At 43.8% G+C, this 22,953-nt stretch overlaps 1 protein-coding gene across 2 annotated transcripts in view; it reads right to left on the reverse strand.

The window, feature by feature from the left end:
• The window catches only part of KDM4A (lysine demethylase 4A), a 2,334,711-nt gene that overhangs the window by 2,107,632 nt on the left and 204,126 nt on the right, over positions 1–22,953 (reverse strand). For both annotated transcript variants that reach the window (XM_044085421.1, XM_044085420.1), the window contains exon 3: positions 1,898–2,073. In XM_044085421.1, the coding sequence (XP_043941356.1) occupies positions 1,898–2,073 (176 nt within the window). The remainder of the gene's footprint in view (positions 1–1,897; positions 2,074–22,953) is intronic.

Below are 22,953 nucleotides of genomic sequence, written 5' to 3' on the forward strand. Positions count from 1 at the left end.
CACAAGTAAAGGTAAAGAACACATTTTACATCATGTACACTGATATGTATGCACTAAAAATGCTTGCCTATTAGTTAAGATATGCAATCTCATACCTAGCCTAAACACAAGTTAACTAACGATCGAGAAAATATGTAGTGATGACACTGTCAGTAATTCAAATGATAGCGTTAAGGGGGGGGGGGGCACAACCATTTTTCCTTAGCCTAAACTGATGCAAGTGCTTTTACAGAAAAGTAGCACAATAAAAAGTGCACACATTGCTAACAATTTAACTAATCATTAAGAGCAGACCCAGCTGGTATTTACTACTTTACATGCTGTTTTACAAACTGAAAAGGAAGGAGAGCATTGGGTTCTTTAAAGAATATATTACAAAAATAAACACCCGAACTGCAGCAGTTATCTAGAAGAGAAAAGGCAGTAAGAGATGAGCAGTTAACAGGCTATTTTCAAAGTAAAGCATCAAAGACACAGCTAGAAGCAGTGTGCTAGTATACACAGAAAAGGGGGGGGGAAAGAAAAGCACAACATAAGTAAGAGTTCAAACATTTTGAGAATACAGTAATCTCTCCCTCATGCACAGATTTACTTCCAGCTAGATCCCAACTCTCAATAAGTTCTCTGCACCATTTCACGCAAGCGCTAAAAGCTCAAAAGGTTCTTTTTCTCCACAATACCACACACAAAACATCACCTTACCAAACAAAGTATTTTCCCCGACAGACCTTTACCTAGTTCCTAAATTCCTCTTGAATGTTTTGTTACCTTAAACATATCCTTTATATAAAAATGTCCTTCAATGGACAATAGCAGCAAGCTACCTCTTAATTTGTCACTTTGGTGATCCTGTTTACGTTTTCTACATCACTCTGTGCTGTACCCAAATCCACTCCTCCAAGTCCATAAGCCTTTGCTTAAAGGAGATCATTTTTGACCCTTGACTTTTCTTTCCCCATTTTAAAAGTTGCTTGACTACAATCACAAATTCCCACACAATTTAACCAGCACAGGATATAAACTAGCATCTCTGGCATCAGTCCAAATGTTTCCACAAAAAGAGTGGCATCACAACCCCATAAAAGTTATTAGGAAGACTGTCACATTGATTATATCATCGATATTTACTTAAGCAATAAATGCTCTGGTGTGGGTAAATGCAGGGTTTACATATGGCTGGTGTGGTGTGGTCTGGTCATCATGGCTTACACAGAGACAGCCACAGGTAAATCTGCAATACACAAACAAGATTTACTGCTACTATACAATTACATCACCAAATGAGAAAACCTACATTTTTATAATGTCATTGCATAGCACAGCCTCATTTCTCTCCCATCTCCTACCACTGATGCAAAGTACCATCTTGGTGATGTACTTGTGCATGCATATACCAGACTACACAATTATGGTATCCCAATACAAATTAATTTAGTTCATTCCACTTTCAGTGTATGCCAAACACCATGCAGTATTTTATTCCTCAAGTTAAGCACCCTTCTGTTTACGAGGGTTCATCCCCACTTCAATAAATATGAACACAATTTGCAGACACAAGTCTCAGTGTGCTTATACACTGGGAATCTTTCTAAGAGACAACAGTCAGAAGCTATGAAGAATGGACTCCCTGGGCTTAGTTTTTTTTTATATATAAATTCTACAGCTAACTTGGAATAATGCTTGTATTGTAGAGATAAATGTCATCCATCAATTTTAAGTGTTGACTGCCATTCTGAAATGCAGATCACAGTGGTCATTGAACTGCTTTTGGATTTTGGAACCAGACTTGTTCTTGCTCCCATGGGTTGTGTTTGATTCTATGAGCACATAAAGGTGAACAACCAGCTGTTGCTTACATTTTTGTATCTAAACTAATTTTACTCTGTAAACAACTTACTTGTCACTGTTTGCTGTTCTACGGAATTCTCTTACAGTCATTGGCTTCTTCTGGATATTGTACTGTGTGAAAAGACCTGATTGGCCTGTCACAACCTGCTGGATTGGAGCTGGAATCACTACATCATCAATGTCATCATAGCATCTTCTTGGCTTCCATTCCTTTGGAGGAATTATCTGCAGAAATCAGAAATGATCAAATTATTATAGCAGAAGTATTAATCAGAAATCAACCAAATCTTATTACAGCTTTACAGTAATAAAAGCATTGTGCCATACAAAGGAATGTACCACAACCAGAAAGAGATTTTCATCAGAAGAATAATAAAAAAAATGGATAATTCATTTATAGAGGCTGCATTTTATACTCTTCTGATGATCTCTTTGGGAAGAACTCTAAATCAACAGTGCTAAAGACTCAAGTCATAGCAAATGTCACTGCACCTCGTAATAATTCAAGGATCAGATCTATCATAGAATAAATTAATTTTAGCGAGCAAAGCTTTTTAGCACTTAACTTTCACATTCTGCCTTTTACCCAGGAGATCCCTTCCTCTGGTCTGCAATATGGCTGTTGGGAGCATGATTACACAAGAGTTTACCTTATTAACACAACTCCCAACATGTGCTTTCAGACGATAGCCAATGCCTCTGCTACTTTGTGACAGCATTCAGCACTCAATAGAAGATTTACTTTTCTAACAAAGTCTGTGGGAACAGAACAAATGGCTGCCTGTCACAATGGCACACATTCTGCTACACGTCAAGCCTGTTTTCAAGCTATTCTTTCATGACATCTTTAAACTCTGAAGATTTCTGGAAGGTAATGGGCAAATTACTTTTCTCTACACAACTACTTGCATTTAGAAAAATTTCCCCAAACATGAGAGTTATAAACTATACCTCCTACTATCCTACATGAACTGTAATGTACAAACAGTACATAAGTTATCACTGGAATGGTAGGTGCTAATTAGGGTTAAATGCAATGCCAATACCACCTGTACATAAATTAGGCAATTCCACTCAAGAACTCTCATACAAAATCTGATTTTCAGAAGCATGCAGGTAGTTATTATTAAGCCTTTTAAGCAAAACCAGACAGGTTTAACTGAGACAGTGTTATACTGAAGTAATACATTCTATAAAGGAAGATGCTGCCTTCCTGCATGTTCACCGTGATTCCCAAGGACTGGAACAGACTGAGAAAAACACGCTTTCACAAAAATTAGACCATCAAGTGCAGCACCTAGGAGCCAGTCATCCTGATATATCTGCTTCCAACATCTTGACCGTCTCCTCAGCCCCAGCAAGATGTACCCACTCTTCCTTCCAATCAGTCCCAGGGCACTTCCATCCCTCTGCCTTTTTAATGTTAATAAATAATAATTACATCTATCTATACATGTTTGACATTTTGTTGCAACAACATCCAACTGCCCTAGGGTCTGGAGTATACCTGATGTGCTTAAACACCAAGCAAAGAAAATTCAAATTCTTCAGACAGTACACATTTCCTAGCCAACAGGATCTAAAAGCAGACTCCAAAAGCTTAAAAATGTTATGTGGTGGTGTTCATTTGTGTGGGGTGAATGAGAAGGTGCAAGTACACCAGGAAAAAAAGAGTTAATTCAAAACCTGACAGACAATCTTTTAATAACCTTCCAGAGTGAGTGGATGTCTTCACTAATTAAATTAAATTGAGACATTTATGTCCACATAGATAAAATCCAAGTGCCATGGTCAGAAATGAAGTTGCTACTACTGGCAAAGAAAGGGAGAGCTGGAGAAAAAGTGTAGACTATCAGACTTGCCTTACAATTTAAACACGGCTGCACAAGACTAGCAATATACTTTCTGGCTTCTTTAATATTTTAAATTTCCCATAGTCAGCATAAATACCACCTCGCTTCTCTCTTGAAAGGAGGCCACTGGCCTACTGAGACTATACCGGTCAACCAAAAGTGTAAATAAACCATAAGTGACATTTTCAATATTTTCATACAGTATATATATTTTCCTTCAACTACCACCTTACAATATTGCATAAAATGCTCACTTCCTCCCTTCCCTAAATATTCAGGAGAAATTTGGTTTATTTTGCTTGGACTGTTCCCAAAAATTCCATTTATTTCTACATAACTTGCTCCTTCTCTCTTGTAAAGAGCCCACCCTCAATTCTATTATCTTTTTACAATATTCAGTATTTGAAGTACAGTTGGTTTTCAATTTTCTACAAATTGCCCCCTCCCCCTTTTTGTTTTTAGTCAATAGCATTAAAACTTGGTAAACCCTTACTATATCCAGAAAATTTCAGATCCAGTGACCCACCTCAGAGAGATCATTTCCTCAGTTACAACTTATGTTCATCATTGGATCATTGTTGCAATAGCCTAAGATACATGGGAAACCTGCCAAGACACACCACACTAGCAGCTACCAAAGCTTTAGGGCAACCAAGCCACTATACAGCACAAGGACAGTAGTATAAAAATGAGTGACTAGGACACCAAAACTTCCGAATTTTCTTGCCTGCAGGCGTCAAAGGCTGGAAGGTCGTCTAGTGCTTCACCAAGGCTGAGTAGATTAAGCACCACATCGAGGAATAACTTACACTTCCTCCCTTTTTTTTTTTTTTTTTTTTTTTTTTTTTTTTGTGAAGAAAATTAGTTCTTTTCTATCATAAATATTTGCTAAAGGCTAGAACTGGTGTTTTTAAAGGGTGTCACTAAAGAATTTCATCTCAAATCTGACTTTTTTGTAACTGCTTCCTGTGGAAAATGTCCTTCAAATATTTAAATTTTTGTGAGAAAAATGTTACTTTTGCACAAAATTTGCAGTTATGAACTAGGACTTGTGGTTTTGGGAGCAATCATTACAACTTATTTTTCTTGCAGCGTTGTTTCATCAATTATCCTAAGCTCCGTTATTGGCTTCTTTATAGGTTAACGGACAGTCTGAAATCCCTGTGGGAAAACCCTTAACACGGACTATAATTTTGAGAGGGAAAGTGTTACTTTTCTGTCAAAAAGTGCTGTTAGAGACTGGGGTTATTGTGGTTGGTGACTTTTGCTAAAACATTTTACCTCAAAAGATAACAGTCCCCCCCCCCCCCACCAAAGCAGAAAGAAAACATACATGGGGGCTTCGGTCTTTACTCTGGCTTCCTCTTTGCCCCAGCTGCTGAAGGGTGACTACTCTGTGTCCACTCATCACTTTTGCTTTTCCCTCTGGTGCTGCTCTTAGAGAAGCTACTAACGACTAGGAGGCAGGCACATCCTCTGCAGTTGTTCTGCTGCCCTTGTCAGGTAAGGGAGAACCAGTCTTGCCAGCACTGGTAAACGGGTCTGGGTGATGATCCTATGCCAAGTCACTCTGAGGAGCTTCATTCCTGGGGAAGGGACCATTCCTTCAAGCTACTCTTGTTTTTTGGGAGGTCTCTCAGAGAAATGAATCATAGTTGGACATTTACGTTCTCCTAAAGCAGATGAGGATAATTGGTAAGGCTTTGCTAAAGGTTTATTTAAAACCTTTCAGGTCTTTCCATGCGGAGACTCCCCCTAATGTAAAAATGAAAAGATGCCCTCTCTCTCAGATTCTGATCCTCAGTCTGAGGGACAAAATTTAGGCTTAGACCATTTTTTAACCACGGTATGGGGAATCTGACTCAGGAAAGTTATTCTTCAGATTCCCCTCTTGAAGGATACTTTTCTGACACTATTGCCAGAATGAAGGAATTGTTTCAATAGGAACAAAATAAATACCAGAATTCCAGCAAAGATGCTACGATTTATTACAGCTGGATTTTCCTCAACATGCAGCTGTTCCTCCAGTGTTGCTAACTGCAAAGAAAGCAGGTCTGTGTCATACAGTCGAATGGCCACACTGCTGAACGTATGATCTTGTCGACAATGCAGGCCAAACCATTCTGGTGAAGATCGTGTTACTGTGGGGATCAGGAAATTTGCCCTTTTCCCAGCTGTAGTGCGATCTTGGAGTTGTATATAAATAGCAGGGGATGTGGGGGGTTTGATGGCCTTTATTTTTGACGAAATTATGTTAGACAACGCGGCCATTCGACGGTCTGAAAGAGACCCACTAAAAGCATCTTCTAAGGCTGGCATCTGTCCATCAGCCATCTGCTCCCAGAAAACGTGCTTATGTGCCTAGTCTCAAAAAGTCCCTTCTTGTAACCCAAGGTCAGATCCGGTTGTCATTTCCTCTGTCAAAAATCAGCTAATGCCAAATTCCTTACATCCTCCTCTTCCTTTATTCCCCATTTTCTACATGGGGTCAGGGTGTCGCACTAACTGTCATCATCCCTCTCGATTCTATGCTAAACTCCTGCCTTCTTTAACATGCATGCCTGTTGCAGATCTTCTCTTACACAATCCATCCATCTCTTTGATGGAAATCCTTGTATCCTCTTACCTTCTTCCTGCCTATGCCAAACCTTCTTCACCAGATTTTCTTCTGCTTTTCTGCATGTGTCCAAACCACCGTAATCTGTTCTCTTTTGATCTTTTCTTCAATTGGAACTACTTTGGCTTCTGCTCTTATGTCCTCATTTCTTAGTCTGCCACACAGAGTGCATTCTACCACCCTTTTCAGCACTTCATTTCCATCACCTCTAGCTTCCTCATCTGCTCTGCCTTTACTGCCCAGGTTTCTGTGCCAAACAATAGTACTGATCACACCACGGTCTTCTAACCTTACTTTTTCAGCTTCTTTGGCATTCTTCTGTCATTCACTACACCTGAGACTCTATGCCAGTTGGCTGCAGCCCCTTCAGACACCCCTCCCAGACACCTGAAGCTATTAACCCATTCCACTGTTAAAGCTATTAACCCATTCCACTGTTTTCTTCTATCTCAATTCTCAGCTTCTTCTGATTTACCAAAATTTGCTGCCATTACCACTGTCTTATCTGTGCTTAGTTTCATCCTACGTGCCTTCAGTTTTGCATTGCATTCCCTTATCCTTTGCGGAAGGTCCTGCTTAGAGTCTGCCTGTAATGCCATGTTGCCTGCATACAGCAATTTTGTTGATCTGTTCCCTCTGACCTGTTTGCTAATGTAGTCCATCACCAGTATGAACAGCAGTGGGTTCAGAGCTATAACCTGGTGCACATCTACTCCTACTGCAAACCCCTTTGTGAGACCGAACACTGCTCGCACTTGAGTCATTGGGTCCTTGTACATGCCCTGTACTAATTCTACCAATGTTTCTGGGACTTTGAACCATCGCAGTACTGCCAAAATCAGCTTTCTTGGGACCTTGTCATATGCTTTCTCCAAGTCTAGGAATGACCAGTTAGTTGAAAAGTTAGAGATGAAGAAAGAGGCTGTCTCACTGCAAACACTGGGTCAGTTGCACTACATCCTGATCTGAATCCATCCTGATCCGAATCCAAACTGCTCATCTTCCACCCTACTTTCTACTACTCTGCATATCCAATTATCAAACACCCACTCCAGAACTTTCATGAAATGTGAAAGGAGTTTGATGCCTCTGTACTGCCCACAGTCGTGAATGTCCCCTTTGTTCTTGTACAATGGTACAAGTATGTTTATTCTCCAGTCTTCTAGGATACACCTTTCTCTCCACACTGCTACAAGTACCCTCAGGAGCCATTACTTCCCTACCTCACACCCAGTATCTTTGTCATATCTGCAGTGACCTCATCTGAGCCTGCTGCTTTCCCGGACTTCATTTTCCTTAGTGCTATTCTTGCTTCTTCTAGGGTGGGTTGTTCCTCCTCTTCTCATTGTAGGTTGCGTCTGTGGCAGTACAGCTTCTGTGGGGTTTTCTTCATTCAGAAGCTGCTGAAAATATTCTTTCCATCTGTCTTTGATGTCCTGTGGACTGGTGAACAGGTTGTTGCTGGCATCCCTTATGAAGGATGTCAGACTATCTTCTTTATCTGTCTTTGTCTTGCAACCTGATATAGTTTCTTTGTGCCAACTACTGAATCACTTTCCAGAAGCTAGTAGAGTGCCTCCTATGCCCTGTTCTTTGCTATTACAACTCTTTCTTAGCTTCTTTGTTAGCCAGTCAGTATTCCTTCTTAGCCTGGTTGGCCTTTTGCATCTCCCGCTTTTTCCTACACCCCTTTCTTTTGATTACCTCGTGGACTTCTGCATTCCACCACCAGTATTCCTTATGTACCTTATTTCCACACATGGCTCAGCCACATATCTGTTCTGCAGTCTTCACACATGCTGTTTTCATGTGCTGCCATTTCTGTTCAACGCTGGCTATATTCTCCTCTTCTTGGGGTGCTACAGCCCTGAGTAATTCCTTGAACTGTTATACTTTCTCTCTAGTTAACTTCCATGTCTTCAGCCTGGTTTCTGTTGACCGTAGAGCCTTCTCTGACCACTTACATCAGCTAGCCTTATTCCTTCTGACAAACTAGGAAAAGCCTTGATCATTTGGAAAGTTATACTACTTCCACGTTAGCCTTAAGAATACTGAAATTGTCAGGCTCACATTCTAGCTTCCTTTGACAATAAGAGAAAGTCAATTGCCATCCTTCCTTCTTCACACACTAAAGTATCTCAATTCATTAGTATCCTCTGTGTTGTGGTAACCAAGTGCTTTCCAAAATATGCTCTTGACTCTGCTGACTCTGTTTTTAATGCAGCTGAAACTGGATCAATGGGATCTGCCTGGCTACTACCCCAGAATTCAGCAGAGGATGTCAAAGCAGAGACCCTGAATGCTTCCCAGGATAAAGACATGTTATTTGGTCCTTCCTCTGTTCAGCTCTTTAAAAGGCTGGAGGAGAAGGAAAAGTTAATTCAGGGTGTTACTCAGACTTTTCAATTCTCCTTGCCAAAAGATAATAGAAACTTCTCTTGTACTTCAGATTCCTTTTTCAGGAAAAAGAATAGTGTGTTCCAATCAAAGCACAGGCAAACAAAATTACAAAACACAATGGCACTGAGGTTCAAAGAAGAAAAGAGGGTGCTCGGAAAACCAAGGACAATCTAAGTAAACAGACTGACTATATACCCCAATCCTTTCATGTGCTTTTCCCTTCACACCCCAGCAAAAGTACAGTTTTGTACCTACCATAAATGTAGATGTTAGACTGCGCATATAGCTGCAGTCATCACACTTGGGTTATCCTGCCGTCAGGCGGGTCCTCGGTCGGCCGAATTCCAAAGTCTAGGTCCGGCGTCGGTTGTCGTCGCTTCTTCCCTGACGTCAGTGCGGCAGGAGTATAAAAGAGGCAGCCAACGCCATTTTCTTCAGTTTTTCTTGCCCCAGATGTCAGGTGGCCCCAGAAAGGAAGGCAAAACAAGATGTCATGCAAACATACATAAGTAGATAAATCAAAACAAGAGTTGCAAGCAAATACACCATAAAGGAATACCCCAGATAGGTTGTATGTAAAAGGTGTTTGTCATAAGTCCTGTCCTAAGAAGGGATGGAGGGAGGGTAACCTGGACTGCAGCTGTATGTGCACTCGAACATCTACATTTATGGTAGGTACAAAACTGTACTATGTTCATCGTGCATACAGCTGCAGTCATCACACTTGGGTAGAATCTCAAAGCTAAGTAAGGGCAGCTGGTACTAAGCGGAATTAGGAGGGGCTAGAATGCCCTGCAGGACTGCTGTGGCAAAGCCCGCTCTAGATTTTGAGTATAGTGGAAGGTGGTAGTGTTTGGAGAAAGTGTGCACTGAACTCCAAGTAGCTGCTTCCAAAATGTCCTTGGTAGGGACCCCCCTGAGGAAAGCTGCTGAGGTAGCTGTAGCCCTGGTGGAATGGGATCTGATGTATACAGGCACTGATTTTCCATGAAATAAATAACAAAAGCGTATGCAGTGGGCTATCCATTTTGAAATAGTCTGTTTGGAAATAGCCTTTCCTTGAGCACCTGTAGCATAGGACACAAAGAGCTGCTCAGATCTTCTGAATGACTTTGTTCTGTCCAAGTAATAGCGAAGTTGCCTGTGAATGTTCAAGGAGTGTAGTAGCCTCTCTCCTTTGTTCTGTGGATTTGGATAAAAGGTAGGTAAATGAATAGACTGATTCAAAGCCACACTGAATACTACCTTTGGCATGAAGGTAGGGTTGGTTCGTAAGGAGACCCTGTCCTGATGGAAAATGATGAATGGTTGCACAGCCATGAGGGCCTGTAGCTCCGAAACCCTGTGTGCTGAGGTAATAGCCAGTAGGAAAGGCTGTTTTCCATGACAAGTATTGTAGCTCTGCTGAAGAAGCCGGCTCAAAAGGAGGCAGTGTCAGCTTCTCCAATACGAAGTTGAGGACCCAAGCTGGAGCTGGTGGTTTCCGTGGGGGCTTTATATTTCTTGCCCCTCTGAGGAACTGCCTTAATAGAGGATGTGAGAATAAAGGAGGATCCGTATTGCATTGTGCTGAAATGGCTGAAGCGTGGATCTTGATGGAAGAGAAGGAGAGGCCACTGTTTAACGTCTCAGTTAGGTACTGTAAAATCTGAGGTATATTTATTACCTAAGGATTCTGACCCTTTGCTCGATTCCAGATACAAAATCGTTTCCATTTGGCGGAGTAGGTTTTTCTAGTAGAGGGTCTCCTGGCCTCCAAGATGACGTCCTGTACCTCCTTGGAGAGGAGAGTTTGTTGGTAAACTAAGGTATTCTCCATGCAGCTAGATTTAGAGTTCTGAGCTGGCTGTGACGGGTCTTGTAGTTGTGCTGGGACAACAGAAGAGGAACTTGAGGAAGGATCCATGGTGGTGTGTGTGACAGGCTCTTTAGGAGAGGGTACCAGTGCTGTCGTGGCCAGTCTGGAGCAATGAGAATCATTTGTGGCCCCTTCCTGCTCTGGTTTTTAATAGGACTTTGGCCAGTAGAGGTAGAGGCGGGAAGGCATAGACTGTCAATGTTGTCCAATTGAAAGAGAGTGCGTCCACTTTCCAGGCCTGTGGACGATAGGTCCTTGAGCATAATTTTTCCAACTGGTAATTTCTGTGGGTAGCAAATAGATCTATGTCTGGCAGTCCCCATGCCCGAGTTATCTTTGAGAAGACTTGAGGATGCAACTTCCATTCGTGTGGGTCTGTCATATTTCTGCTTAAATTGTCTGCCAGTGTGTTTTCCTTCCCTGGCAGGAATTGTGCCTGTAGTTGAATTTGTAATTCCAGTGCTGTGTTCCACAGGGTCATGGCTTGCCTGCACAGGGGGTATGAATGTGTTCCCCCCTGTTTGTTTATGTACCACATGACTGTGGTGTTGTCTGTCCTCATTAATAGCTGGCCTGGATGCAGTAGGTCTTTGAAGGTCATAAGAGCATTTTGTACGGCTAGTATCTCCTTTTGGTTGATGTGTAGGTGCATCTCTTTTTGGGACCTGCCATGTGTGCTCCCCAGGCGTAGTCTGAGATGTCTGTTGTGATTATTTGAGTTGCTTGTAGTAAACAGAAAGGAAGACATGTGTTTCTTTGGCATGCTTGACCCCACCACAAAAATTCCTTTTGAAGGCATGGAATGAGTGGAATCATTGTTTCCAAACTGTGGCTGTGCTGAGACCATAAATTTTTTAGGTACCATTGTAGTTTCCTCATATGCAGCTTTGCAAATGGTATTAGTAGGATGCAAGATGCCATGAACCCCAGAGCGTGCAGGATTTTCCTTGCAGTTAGCCTGGTTAAATAAGAAGTTATGTACCTACCATAACTTTCCATGTTAGTTGTCTTCTTCTCGCCTTCTTTCTTGCTGGATGGGTTCGGAGCCGATCCTCGGCTCTGACACGGCCAATACTAAAGCTCGAGAGCCAATTCCACTGGCTCGAGGCTCCCCTATATCCCACAATGCTAGGCGGTAACTACTCAGATCTCGTTTGATAGCTATACCAAGCAACCCTAGTCTCCATAGAATGGAGAAGGGAAACCCACCTCAATAACAACCTGCGTGAAAGGTATCGCAGACCTAAGAAAGGAGAAAAGGAGGTGGAAGAACGTGTGGGAATGACGACTTCCAGAGGAAGATCACAAACTGAATTCCTATCGGTCTGTCCAGGCTTGGGGGAAGGAGGGTGGGACGCAAGAAAGAAGGCGAGAAGAAGACAACTAACATGGAACGTTATGGTAGTTACATAACTTCTTAATGTTAAGTTGTCAATCTCGCCTTCATTCTTGCTGGATGGGACCGCGTCCCTAGCACCTTATTCCGGGTGGCCTATCGGAACAGACTCTTGAGAACAGTGGAACCAAAGTTGGCACGGTTTCTGGAGACCATGTCCAATTTGTAATTTGAAATGAAGGTATGAGGAGAAGCCCAGGTGGCTGCTGCACAAATGGAATCTATTGGCAGCCTATCCTGAAAAGCTACGGATGTAGCTAATGCCCTATTTGAATGAGCTCTAGGTCTTGAAGGTAGTTTTTGATGTCTGATCTCATAGATGAAGGTAATTGTAGAGGTGAGCCATCTAGAGAGGGATACTTTAGTAACAGGAAGGCCCAATTTCCCTTCCGCATATGACAGAAACAGTTGATCAGATTTCCTGAATTGTTTAGTCCTGTCTAAGTAATATCTAAGTTGGCGATGAACATCCAGAAAATGTAGCTTTTGTTCCGACCTGTTTGAATAGTTAGGGAAAAAGACGGGGAGATCAATAATTTGGTTTAGGTTTGCTTGAGAGGAAACCTTAGGTAAAAAGGATGGATTAGTACAGAGGGATACCCTATCTTTGTGAAACACTAAGTAAGGAGGACGACTGCACAGAGCATGGAGTTCAGATACCCTTCTCGCTGAAGTTATAGCTACCAGAAAAAGTGTCTTCCAAGAAAGCAACTTCAGAGAACATGAAGCCGCCAGTTCGAAGGGGGGAAGGATTAAGGATGCCAGAACCAAGTTCAAATCCCATTGAGGCGGGGGATCTTTGATTGGAGGTTTGAGAAGAAATACGCCCCTTAAAAAGGCTTTACAGAATTTGCGAGCCATGATGCTAGACTCCGAGACACCTACATGAAAATTAGATATGGCAACCAGTTGAACTCTAATGGTAGATGCAGATGATCCTAAATGAAAGAGCTCTGCTAGAAAGTCTAGAATAGACTGAATAGGTGCAGTAAAGGGATCTATGTTTTTTGATGTTGCCCAAAAAGAGAAGCGTTTCCATTTGCTACTATAAATCTTCCGGGTAGAAGATTTATGAGAGGCTATCAAGATATCTCGGACCGAGCGAGATATTGAGGGAAGCCTGGCTAAGGTCGGAATCGGAGAAACCACGCTGTGAGGTTTAGAGAATGCAGAGATTGGTGCAGCTGACCCGATTGGTGGGTTAACGGATCTGGTACTGGGTCCAGATGCCAAGGCTGCTCCAAAAGGTAACGATGAAGAAACGGAAACCATATCTGTCGAGGCCAGTAAGGGGCAATGAGGATCATTGTCACTCAAAGCGATGGCTTTCTGAATTAATTGAGATATCAGTGGAAATGGAGGAAAGGCATATAGAAGTCCCCGGGGCCAATCGTGGACTAGAGCGTCTCTGGTGGGATGGCCTGGTAACGGGAAGAGAGTGAAGAAGTCGTGACACTTGCTGTTTTGGGGAGTAGCAAAAAGATCGCAGCAAGGGTGGCCCCATCTTAGGAATACTTCTTCTAGAACTGATTTCTTCAGAGACCACTCGTGGGGCATGAGAATTGCCCTGCTCAACTTGTCTGCAATCATGTTGGATTTCCCGGGAATGTGCGTTGCTATCAGAAAATGCTGAGAAGAGATCGCCCATTGCCAAAGTCTGAGTGCCTCTCGACATAAAGGGTATGATCTGGTTCCGCCTTGTTTGTTGATGTACCACACTACGGACATGTTGTCCATCTGAATTGCAATAGTCCCAGTGGGAAGAGAGTCGTGTAAGGGCTTGCAACGCTAAAAGCACTGCTCTCATCTCTAAGACATTGATGTGCAAGTGGCACTCGAAAGGTTGCCACGTGCCTTGGACTGTCCTGCCCTGATAATGCCCCCCCCCCCACCTGATCAGGGAGGCGTCTGTTGTCAACGTGGCGACTGGGGGGGGGGGGGTGAAGGGTCTTCCTCGGAGAACCTGAGGTGATGTGATCCACCAAGACCGTTGATTCTTGCATGATTGAGTTATCAATATGGTACGGGACATCGGAAGCTGTTGGAAGGACCATTGAGTAAACAGCATCCATTGGAGGATCCTCATGTGGAAGCGAGCTAAGGGGAGAAGGGGAATAGCTGCTGCTATGAGTCCTAACACCTTCAAAACTAGTCTGGCTTTGACTTTGTTGCATTGTAAGAGAAGGGAAACTTGTTTTCGAATGTCTGACACTCTCTGCTCTGTGAGTCTGGCTGAAAAATTGAGTGTGTCTAAGGTGGCGCCTATAAAGGTAATAGATTGACAAGGCGACAAGGCAGATTTTTCGAAATTTATTGAAATGCCTAGAGCTTGGCAAGTTTGGATGGTGAAGTCCCTGGATAGAAGAAGTTGATGTCTGGTGGTGGCGGTAAGGAGCCAGTCGTCTAAATATGGAAACACCTGGAATCCTTGATGTCACAAGTGAGCCGTGACAACTGCCATGCATTTGGTAAACACACAGGGGGCTGTAGTGAGACCAAAGGGCAGGACTCTGAACTGGTAGTGACTGGCTCCCAGCCTGAAGCGAAGAAATCTTCTGGAGCATCTGTTCATCTTGATATGGTAGTACGCGTCCTGAAGATCTATCGAGCACATCCAATTGTCCTGACCCAAGAAGGGTAGAATGGACTGTAGCGTGACCATCCGGAATTTTGTTTTCCTGACATACTTGTTTAAGTTGTTGAGATCTAGTATGGGTCTCCAGTCCCCCGTTTTCTTTGGTACCAAAAAGAATTTGGAGTAGATTCCGGATCCTTGCTGGTCTGCTGAGACTGATTGGAAAGCTCTTTTTGATAGCAGCTTTGAAATTTCTAATGCTGCTTGTTCCCTTAGACTGGGTGGAATGTCTGGAAGGGATCCTTTGGGTTGGGATGGGATGTGAATAAAGGGAATTCTGTAACCCTCAGATATGATCGACTGCACCCATTTGTCTTGAGTAAGGGAAAGCCAGGCTTTTGGGTACAGGGATAACCTTCCCCCGACTGCCTCCGAAGCCGGACAGCCCCTCAGGGATGCTGAAAGGGTTTATCAGAGAACGTTTCTCTGCTACCCTGGTTTTGCGGACCTCCTCTGCCTCTAGGGCGGCGTCCATTATTATTCCCCCCCTCTGCCTCTAGAGGGGAATCGACCTTGTGCGTCAGATGAGACTCCCTGGCATTGTTTACGGAACCACATCTTTCCTCCCCTCTGACCTTTGGGAAAGGTTCGAGATGGGGTAGAAAAACGGACTCCTACAGCAGAGAGAGTCTTACCTTCTACCTCACACCTGGTCAATGTATCCTTCACCTGTGAACCAAACAAGGATGATCCATCAAAGGGAGAATTGGTGAAGGATGCCTTGAAAGGGTCCGCAAAGTTGCACAGCCGCATCTAGGCGTGACGTCGTAAGGCAACACCTATGCCTGCGGCTCTACTCGCCCCATCCGCAGCATACGAGATAAGCCGCATGGAGGAGTTAACGATGGAATTCAGGGTTGCCAACTGGGAGTTCATTCTGTCTTGGAACCCCTCAGCTGTAGGATCCTTTATCACTTCACTCATATCCTCGAGTAAATCTCTCTGGAGACGAGTGAAGTGGCATAAGTAGTTCAGCGACCGCACTGAAAAGGTCGCTGATGAGAACATCCGCTTACCATACCTGTCCATGGTCCTAGATTCCTTATTAGGAGGATTGACAGCAACCGAAGGATCAGCTAACTCCTTCTTAGTGGCCGCAGCCACCAACATGGCATCAACAGGGACACCTTTGGATAAAAAATCTTTATCTCTAGGGGCAGTAATAAACTTAGATGGCCTCCTCGGGGTGGGTTCCACTGAATCAGGAGCCGTCCAGGCCTTCCTTGCCACCACTTCCATAAGGGGATCAAAGGGAGGGGACACCCAGGAGGTAGAAGGGCGAGAGCCAAACGCCTCAAGATACACTGACTCATCCTCCGAAGGGTTAAGGGCTGGCCAGTTCCCCCTCTGTTTCAGGATCTCAAGGATGTCAGCAAAGGAGACATCCTCAGAGGGGGATCGAGGGGAACCTTCAGAATCCTCTAAGTCAGTGTCAGAGGTGATAGACTCAGGGGAGTCAATGTGCTTCCTCTTGCACTGCCTCTTCCTAGGGGGATCTCCTAACGGGTCAGGAGAGGCCTCAGAAGAGGAGGAAATTCCCAATGGGGAAACTTGAGGAGTTGGCTCTCTGCAGTCTAATGCAAGGGGGTGGGTAGAAATCACCGCAGGCACTGAAGATGGAGGGGCTGACTGTGGGGCAGACCCTGGTTCTAGCACGCTCCGCATGACCTTGAAGGCACCCCCATCAGGCAAGGCCAGAGGTCCCCGCTCCGAAGAGACAAGGACCCCCCCCCCCTGGCACCGACAGGGATGGCTCCGAGGCCAATGTCGGAGCCGAACTCACCAACGCAGAAGCCCCGAGAGGGAGAGCGGGGCCGGACAAGGGTCCGATGCCACTCGCCCCCTCGGAGCCGAGGGAAGCTCGGCACCGAGATCCCTCCAAGGAGGAGATTGGAGCAGACGGCGGAGCCGAAAGGGAGGGCATCGGATCCGACGCACCGACAGTCATGGCTCCGACGAGCCCTGGCTTCGAACTCAAAGGAGTCGGAGGAGGAATACATTGGGGAACGGAAATAGCCACTGACTGCTGAGTCGGGCTATGCAGCATTTGGGCCAGTGCCTCTGACTTGAGAAGTCTACTCACTACCCTTTGCAAATCGTGGTCAGATAGCCTGGAAGACCGTGAGGAATGTGTTCTATGGCTCCGTTCAGAAAGAAGAGGGGATCCTGGTGCCAAGTGCACTGAGCCGACAGAGGGGGATCTAGATCTCTTCCTAGAAGGTTGCTCCGATAAGAGTATCGGAGCCATAAGAGTTTTATCAACCTCGGCTCCAGCCGGAGCCGAGGTAACAGTATGAGGCTTGGAAACATCGGCTCCGGCCGGAGCCGATGTCGAAGCAGATTTTACATTTCCAGAAGTCGACTCAGAAACCGGAGCCGACTGAAAGTTTTAGAAGGCTTCCCCGACACAGACTGAGTCGGGGGGGCCTTCAGGCTTTAATAAGCCACGCAAGATTAATTTATTCTTGCGTTCCTGCAGGACTCTAGGGCTAAAACCATGGCAAACAGCACAAGAGTCCTGCAGGTGCAAAGGTCCCAGGCAATACACACAAGAAGTGTGACCGTCTGTCAGAGACATTTTCTGACAGCACGAGTCACACTTCTTGAAGCCTGAGACCTTAGATTCCTTGGAGATAATAAAAGGTCCAAGAAAACACACACGCACACACACGCACACACACGCGCACACACGCGCACACACGCGCACACACACACACAGGCCTTAATTAAAAATAAATTACCAGTCACAAAAGGGGACTAGAAGGGGCCTAAGGCCTAAAACTAAAGGGGAATAAAAGAAGGAATTAAGGGCAACAAAGTCGTCGAACCAGGAAAAAGGGAATTTAAAACTAAAGGCTTTAGTAAAAAAAGGGTACTAGGGGTCTAAGAATTGAAAAAATTAGAATTAAATTCTTCACTAACCTGCCAGAGCCGGTAGAAAAGCACCTAGTCAGCTAAGCGGCAAACGAGATCCGAGTAGTTACCGCCTAGCATTGTGGGATATAGGGGAGCCTCAAGCCGATGGAATTAGCTCTCGAGCTTTAGTATTCGAACCCATCCAGCAAGAATGAAGGCGAGATTGACAACTTAATGTTGCCATTTTGTTGTAGTATTGAGGCAGTTGCCCTTGTTTGTCTGGCGTGAGGTAGACCATCTGGGTTGTTGTATTTAAGCTGGCACCCAAGAAAATTATCTGTTGAGAAGGTATTAGTTTTGATTTCTTTTTTTTTACGGTGTACCCCAGGCAGTTTAACAGTTTTAGTACAAACGCCAGATGTTGCAACAGAATGTCCTTTCTGTCTGCTTGGATCAGGCAGTCGTCTAGATATGGGTAGATTTGGATTCCTCGTTGTCTGCAGAAGGCAATTACTGATGCCAGGCATTGCGTAAACACTCTGGGCGCAGTAGATAAGCCAAACGGCAATGCAGAGAATTGATAATGGGTTGAACCTGCAAGAAATCTGAGGTATCTTCTGCAATCTTGTCTGATAGGGACATGCAGGTATGCCTCCTTGAGGTCCAACGTTACCAGCCAAGACTCCTTGCCCAGCATAGGAAGAAGCTGCTGTAATGTGAGCATCTTGAAATTTGGTACCTCTAGATATATGTTTAGAATGGATAGGTCTAAGATGGGTCCCCAATCTTTGTCCTTCCTTGGTACCAGGAATAGCCTTGAATAATAACCTTGACCTTGTTCTTTTGCAGGTACCTCTTGAATTGCTTTCATATCCATGAGGGGGAGACCAAGGGAATAGACTCCTCAGCATCAGAGTCTTCAAATGGGGAATAGGTGTAATCCTGATCCTCAGAATGGTCTGAAGTAATGAAAGCCTGGTCTGAGGAAGGGTAGTCTTCCTCCAACCTGGGTCTTTTGTCTGGGGGGGGAAGGGGTTGAGAATCCCTGATGAGATTAATCAAATCCTCAGCCATTTTAAGCATCTGTTTTTTAGGCATGGGGCCTTGAGAGGGGGTCTGAGGCCCTTGTTTTTTAATTTTCATTGCAGCTTTAGACTTGGTGAATAATTTAATAGAAGAGGTGGAAGGCCTGAAAACACCTTCAGAAATGGCAGGCCTCACTGAAATTTCGGTTTCCCCGCCAAGAGTGGCGTCGGTATCTGCAGTGGGAATGGAGACCGAGGATCCTGCGGCCTCGGGTACTGAAGTCGCCGGTAAAATAGTTTCATCGGTAGTCAGGGGCTGCGTAGGCACCTCGCTGAGAACCGGAGAACCGGTAGTCGGCCTAAGCGTGATCTCAGTACTCTGTGCAGGCCTCGGATGTCTATCCTTATCCTTGCGTTTTTTGCCTAAAATTGGCGTCGGTGTATCCGACGACATGATATAATTAAATTTTTTGCCAAAATAATGAAGGGCGAACTCCGCCCGGCGCTTAATAGTGTGCTTGTTAAACCTAGCACAAAAATGGAAGGCCGAGACATCGTGGTCTGGCCCTAAGCAAGGTATACAGTAAGAGTGAAAATCCTTATGCGGTATTTGCTTCCCACAAGAAATGTAATTATTAACTTTGTCTGACATCGGTCTGAGGCAAGAAAAGTTTCCCCAATGGGGTACTTAGCTTTAAAGAAGACTTCAGCTGAAATACTGTTCGTAAATCTCAGGAGCTGGCTGACCGGCACTTGCGAACTGCTTCTGCTTCGGGCACCGCGCAGCAAGAAAGACTATAGAAAATGGCGTCGGCTGCCTCTTTTATACCCCTGTCGCACTGACGTCAGGGAAGAAGTGACGACAACCGACGCCGGACCTAGACTTTGGAATTCAGCCGACCGAGGACCCGTCTGATGGCAGGATAACCCAAGTGTGATGACTGCAGCTGTATGCACGATGAACATCCTGTAACAGTTTTCCCTAGTCTAGAGCTTCACTTTCTTCTGTGGCACCAAATAAACGTCAGACATTTGCTTCTGAGAATCATTATAAAGAAAAAAAAAAAAAAAAAGACTAAAACAGGTAGTGGGAGTACTTTCTTCTTTTTAAGGGATTCCTCTTCATCCAGCCAAGCACCCCTGTTCCTCCTATTCTAGATCAGAAGCTGCATCAGGGAGCTATAAAACCTCCCTGCTCCCTCAGAACATACAGGGTACTGATTTTATTCAAAGATCTTTTTGGTGTCAAAGAAGGAAAATGGAGACCTGCCTAGGCCCATCTTTCAAACCCTTTACATCACATTCCAAGTCTCAAACATTTCACACACTTATTAGATGTTTGTATCTGCTTTACACTTTTAGTTTTTCTGCTTTGCCCTTTGGGTTTGTCAATAAATCTCAAGCAAAATGCCTGGCTCATGTAATAGTCCAATGCAAGTTTCAGAGAATTCACATTTTCCACATATAGAGGACTGCTTGATTTTTTACAGATATTTTCTCAAGTTAGGAATCTCTGGCCTAGGTAAAAACTTTGTCAGACTGGGTTTTTAAATGAACAGGAATGTTACATGGAACACTGATTTTTTTCCAACCAGATTTTGGCATATGCCAGTGAATATCTCAGAAATCTGTGTTTCACGACCTCTACAATTAGCATGACTCCTTTGGCCAGACTACATATGAAGAATATTCAATAGTCATCAAATCAGTTTGGATCCCAAAACAGTTCCCCCTTTCATTTCAAATTCCAGTGTTGGGGCTAGTGAAAAAGAACTTACTCAAAGTCAAAGAAATAATGGCTAAACTCCTCTCAAATCTCAAACATCTTTGGACTCAAGATCCTCTGCTAGAGGCATCAATACCCCTTTGTGCAAATGGATACTAGACTTACTCACAGACAGACCCCAAAAGGTACGTGTGGGCAATAATAGCTCTAAAAGCATAACTCTGAGCATGGGTGTACCACAGGGCTGTGTCCTGAGTCCTCTACTATTCACCTTGCTTACGCAGGACTGTGTAGCCAGATATGAATCCAACAGAATTATCAAGTTCACAAATGACACCACAGTCATAGGTCTTGTCAGGAACGGCATGGAAACAGTACACAGGAGTGAAGTGGAACATCTGCTAGGCTGGTGTGACAGCAACAATCTGGCACAGAACATCAGCAACCCCAAGGAACAGATTGCGGACTTTAGGAAATCCCGGGAAGCACATCAACTTCTGGAGATCACGGGAGTAGCAGTAGAGAGTCAAGAGCACCAAGTTTCTGGGTATACACATCAGAGGCCCTGTCTTGGTCGGTGCACACCAACCACACAGTCAAAGAAGCACAGCAACGTTTACAGTTCCTACAGAAACTGAGGAAAGCAAACATGTCACAGTCCATCCTCCAAGCCTTCTATACGTGGAACCATCAACAGCGTACTGACAAACACCATCATTATAGGCTGTGGGAACTGTAATGCCTCAGATCGCAAGGCTCTCTGCAGAGTAGTAACAGCAGTGGAAAGAATCACTGGCTCTCCACTGGCATCCTTGGATGACTTACATGAATCCCAACGTACTGCAAGAGCTAGAAAGATAATAAATGACTGTACTCACCCTGCTTGTAGTATGTTCTCCTGACATACCTCTCAACCTTTTGGTGTAAGAAATTTGGAGAAGATCTGACACAATGGGAGGACAAAGGCCCAAAAATAGGGACAGATTTTAAATATTACTCTTATAAACTTAAGATTGTTATAATAACAAGGTTTGTGTTAGCATGCATTTTTTGAGGGATTTGAAGTCTGAAACTCAAACATAGGTCATTAGTGACTTCAATCCTCAGATCACACCAGTGATTTGCTAGAAAGCCACCAATTTTATGAGAAACAGACCAAAAATATGAGGCAAAAATCTGGACTGTTGAGAGGTATGTTTCCCGCCTTTCCTCAGGTAGATCTTACCACAGCATGTACTGTAAGACATCCAGGCTCAATAGAAACTTTTTCCCCTTATCCACCAGACTGCTGAACTCTAGCATGCATGCCAGAAGCCATTCTGCTTTTTCAACCAATTAACTGGATATTATCTTGACTAATCCAGTAAATGACACCCTCTCATGTCCATTTAGTCTAAGATCACTACTACTAGTAGCATACTTTAGTGCAATATCCAAATCTTCATCCGTCCTGAAACTTGAATGTACATTTCTCTATGCAATATTTTTGATTCACAGGTACCTGTTAATGTGAAAATTCAACTTTGTGCAATATCTACTTGTGCAATACCCTCAATGGCACATTTTATACATGTAACGTCTATAAGCGTCTGTCCTAGCATTACTAAATAGTAACTGCATGTATGTTTCTTGCACTGGGAACAAAGCAATTTAATTTCGTTTAGCTGCACTATGTGCAAATCTAAACAACAAAGTTTACTTTGACAAGTCACAGTCAGTATCACAGTGATGAGCTACATAAACAAGGGAGGACCAGTTCCTATCCCCTTTCTAGATTAGTATCAAGGTTAAGTCCAGAAGACATCACCACAGCACTTAGATGTAGGAAAGACACCTAGTACACATTTACTTAAACCAGTTAAGTGAGCTGATGGACAGGCATTCTTGTTCTGATAACAAGAATACTTGTCCATTAACTCACTTAACTGGCTTGAATAAACTTAAAAAAATAGATAAAAACAATTAACCAAATGTCTTATTTTGTCTGCTGCGAGGGGATTAAAAGCATTCTCCCAGATTCAAAGCTAAAGGGATATCTTATGGGCTTAAACTTGCTACTCTTAAGTTTGTCCTTTTACCCTCTAGGTCACAGGTTGATTACTAGACACAGCTTGAGCACTGTTGACCATCTGTATTTTGCTCTTTGCAGACTAGCTACAGTAACCTGGGAATTAGAGACTCAATTCAGTCTGTCCCTCTGAGCTACCTACATTTCGTCAGAGCAAAACATATTGCAGACAAGCTGAGTAGGACCAGGATAGATCCTCATGAATGGAAAGTTGGACTTAAAGGTGTTCTACAAATTGATCCTTCTGTGGGGAATGCCTTAAGAAGCTCTACTTGCCTCCAGCCACAACAGAAAGTTAAAATACATTCTGCTCCGGGACTCCTTGCACACAGACCTGAAGACAGACATTGCCATAATCAGGAATGTTCCTGAATCCCTCTCCACTCTTTCCACTGATAACAAGGGTTCTTCTAAAGATGCTAAAGTACTCTCCAAGGATAACTGTGATTATTTACCCCTCCCCCTTTTGGGCTAGGTATCAGTTGTTATTCCTTCTTTTGAAAATGACCAAGGGCAATTACCACAATCTTCCTCACAGAATGAGCTTATACCCCAACCTTCAACTTCTCTGACTGCCTGGATGATAGAATTTTAGTACCATTTAGGCATTTTTTCCCTGAGGACATGCAACAAGTATTATAGGTTCACAGGTTCATACTAGGCCATCTGCC

Source organism: Protopterus annectens, chromosome 10.part0, assembly GCF_019279795.1.
Source record: "Protopterus annectens isolate FY-2018-M chromosome 10.part0, PAN1.0, whole genome shotgun sequence".
Lineage (NCBI taxonomy): Eukaryota > Metazoa > Chordata > Ceratodontiformes > Protopteridae > Protopterus > Protopterus annectens.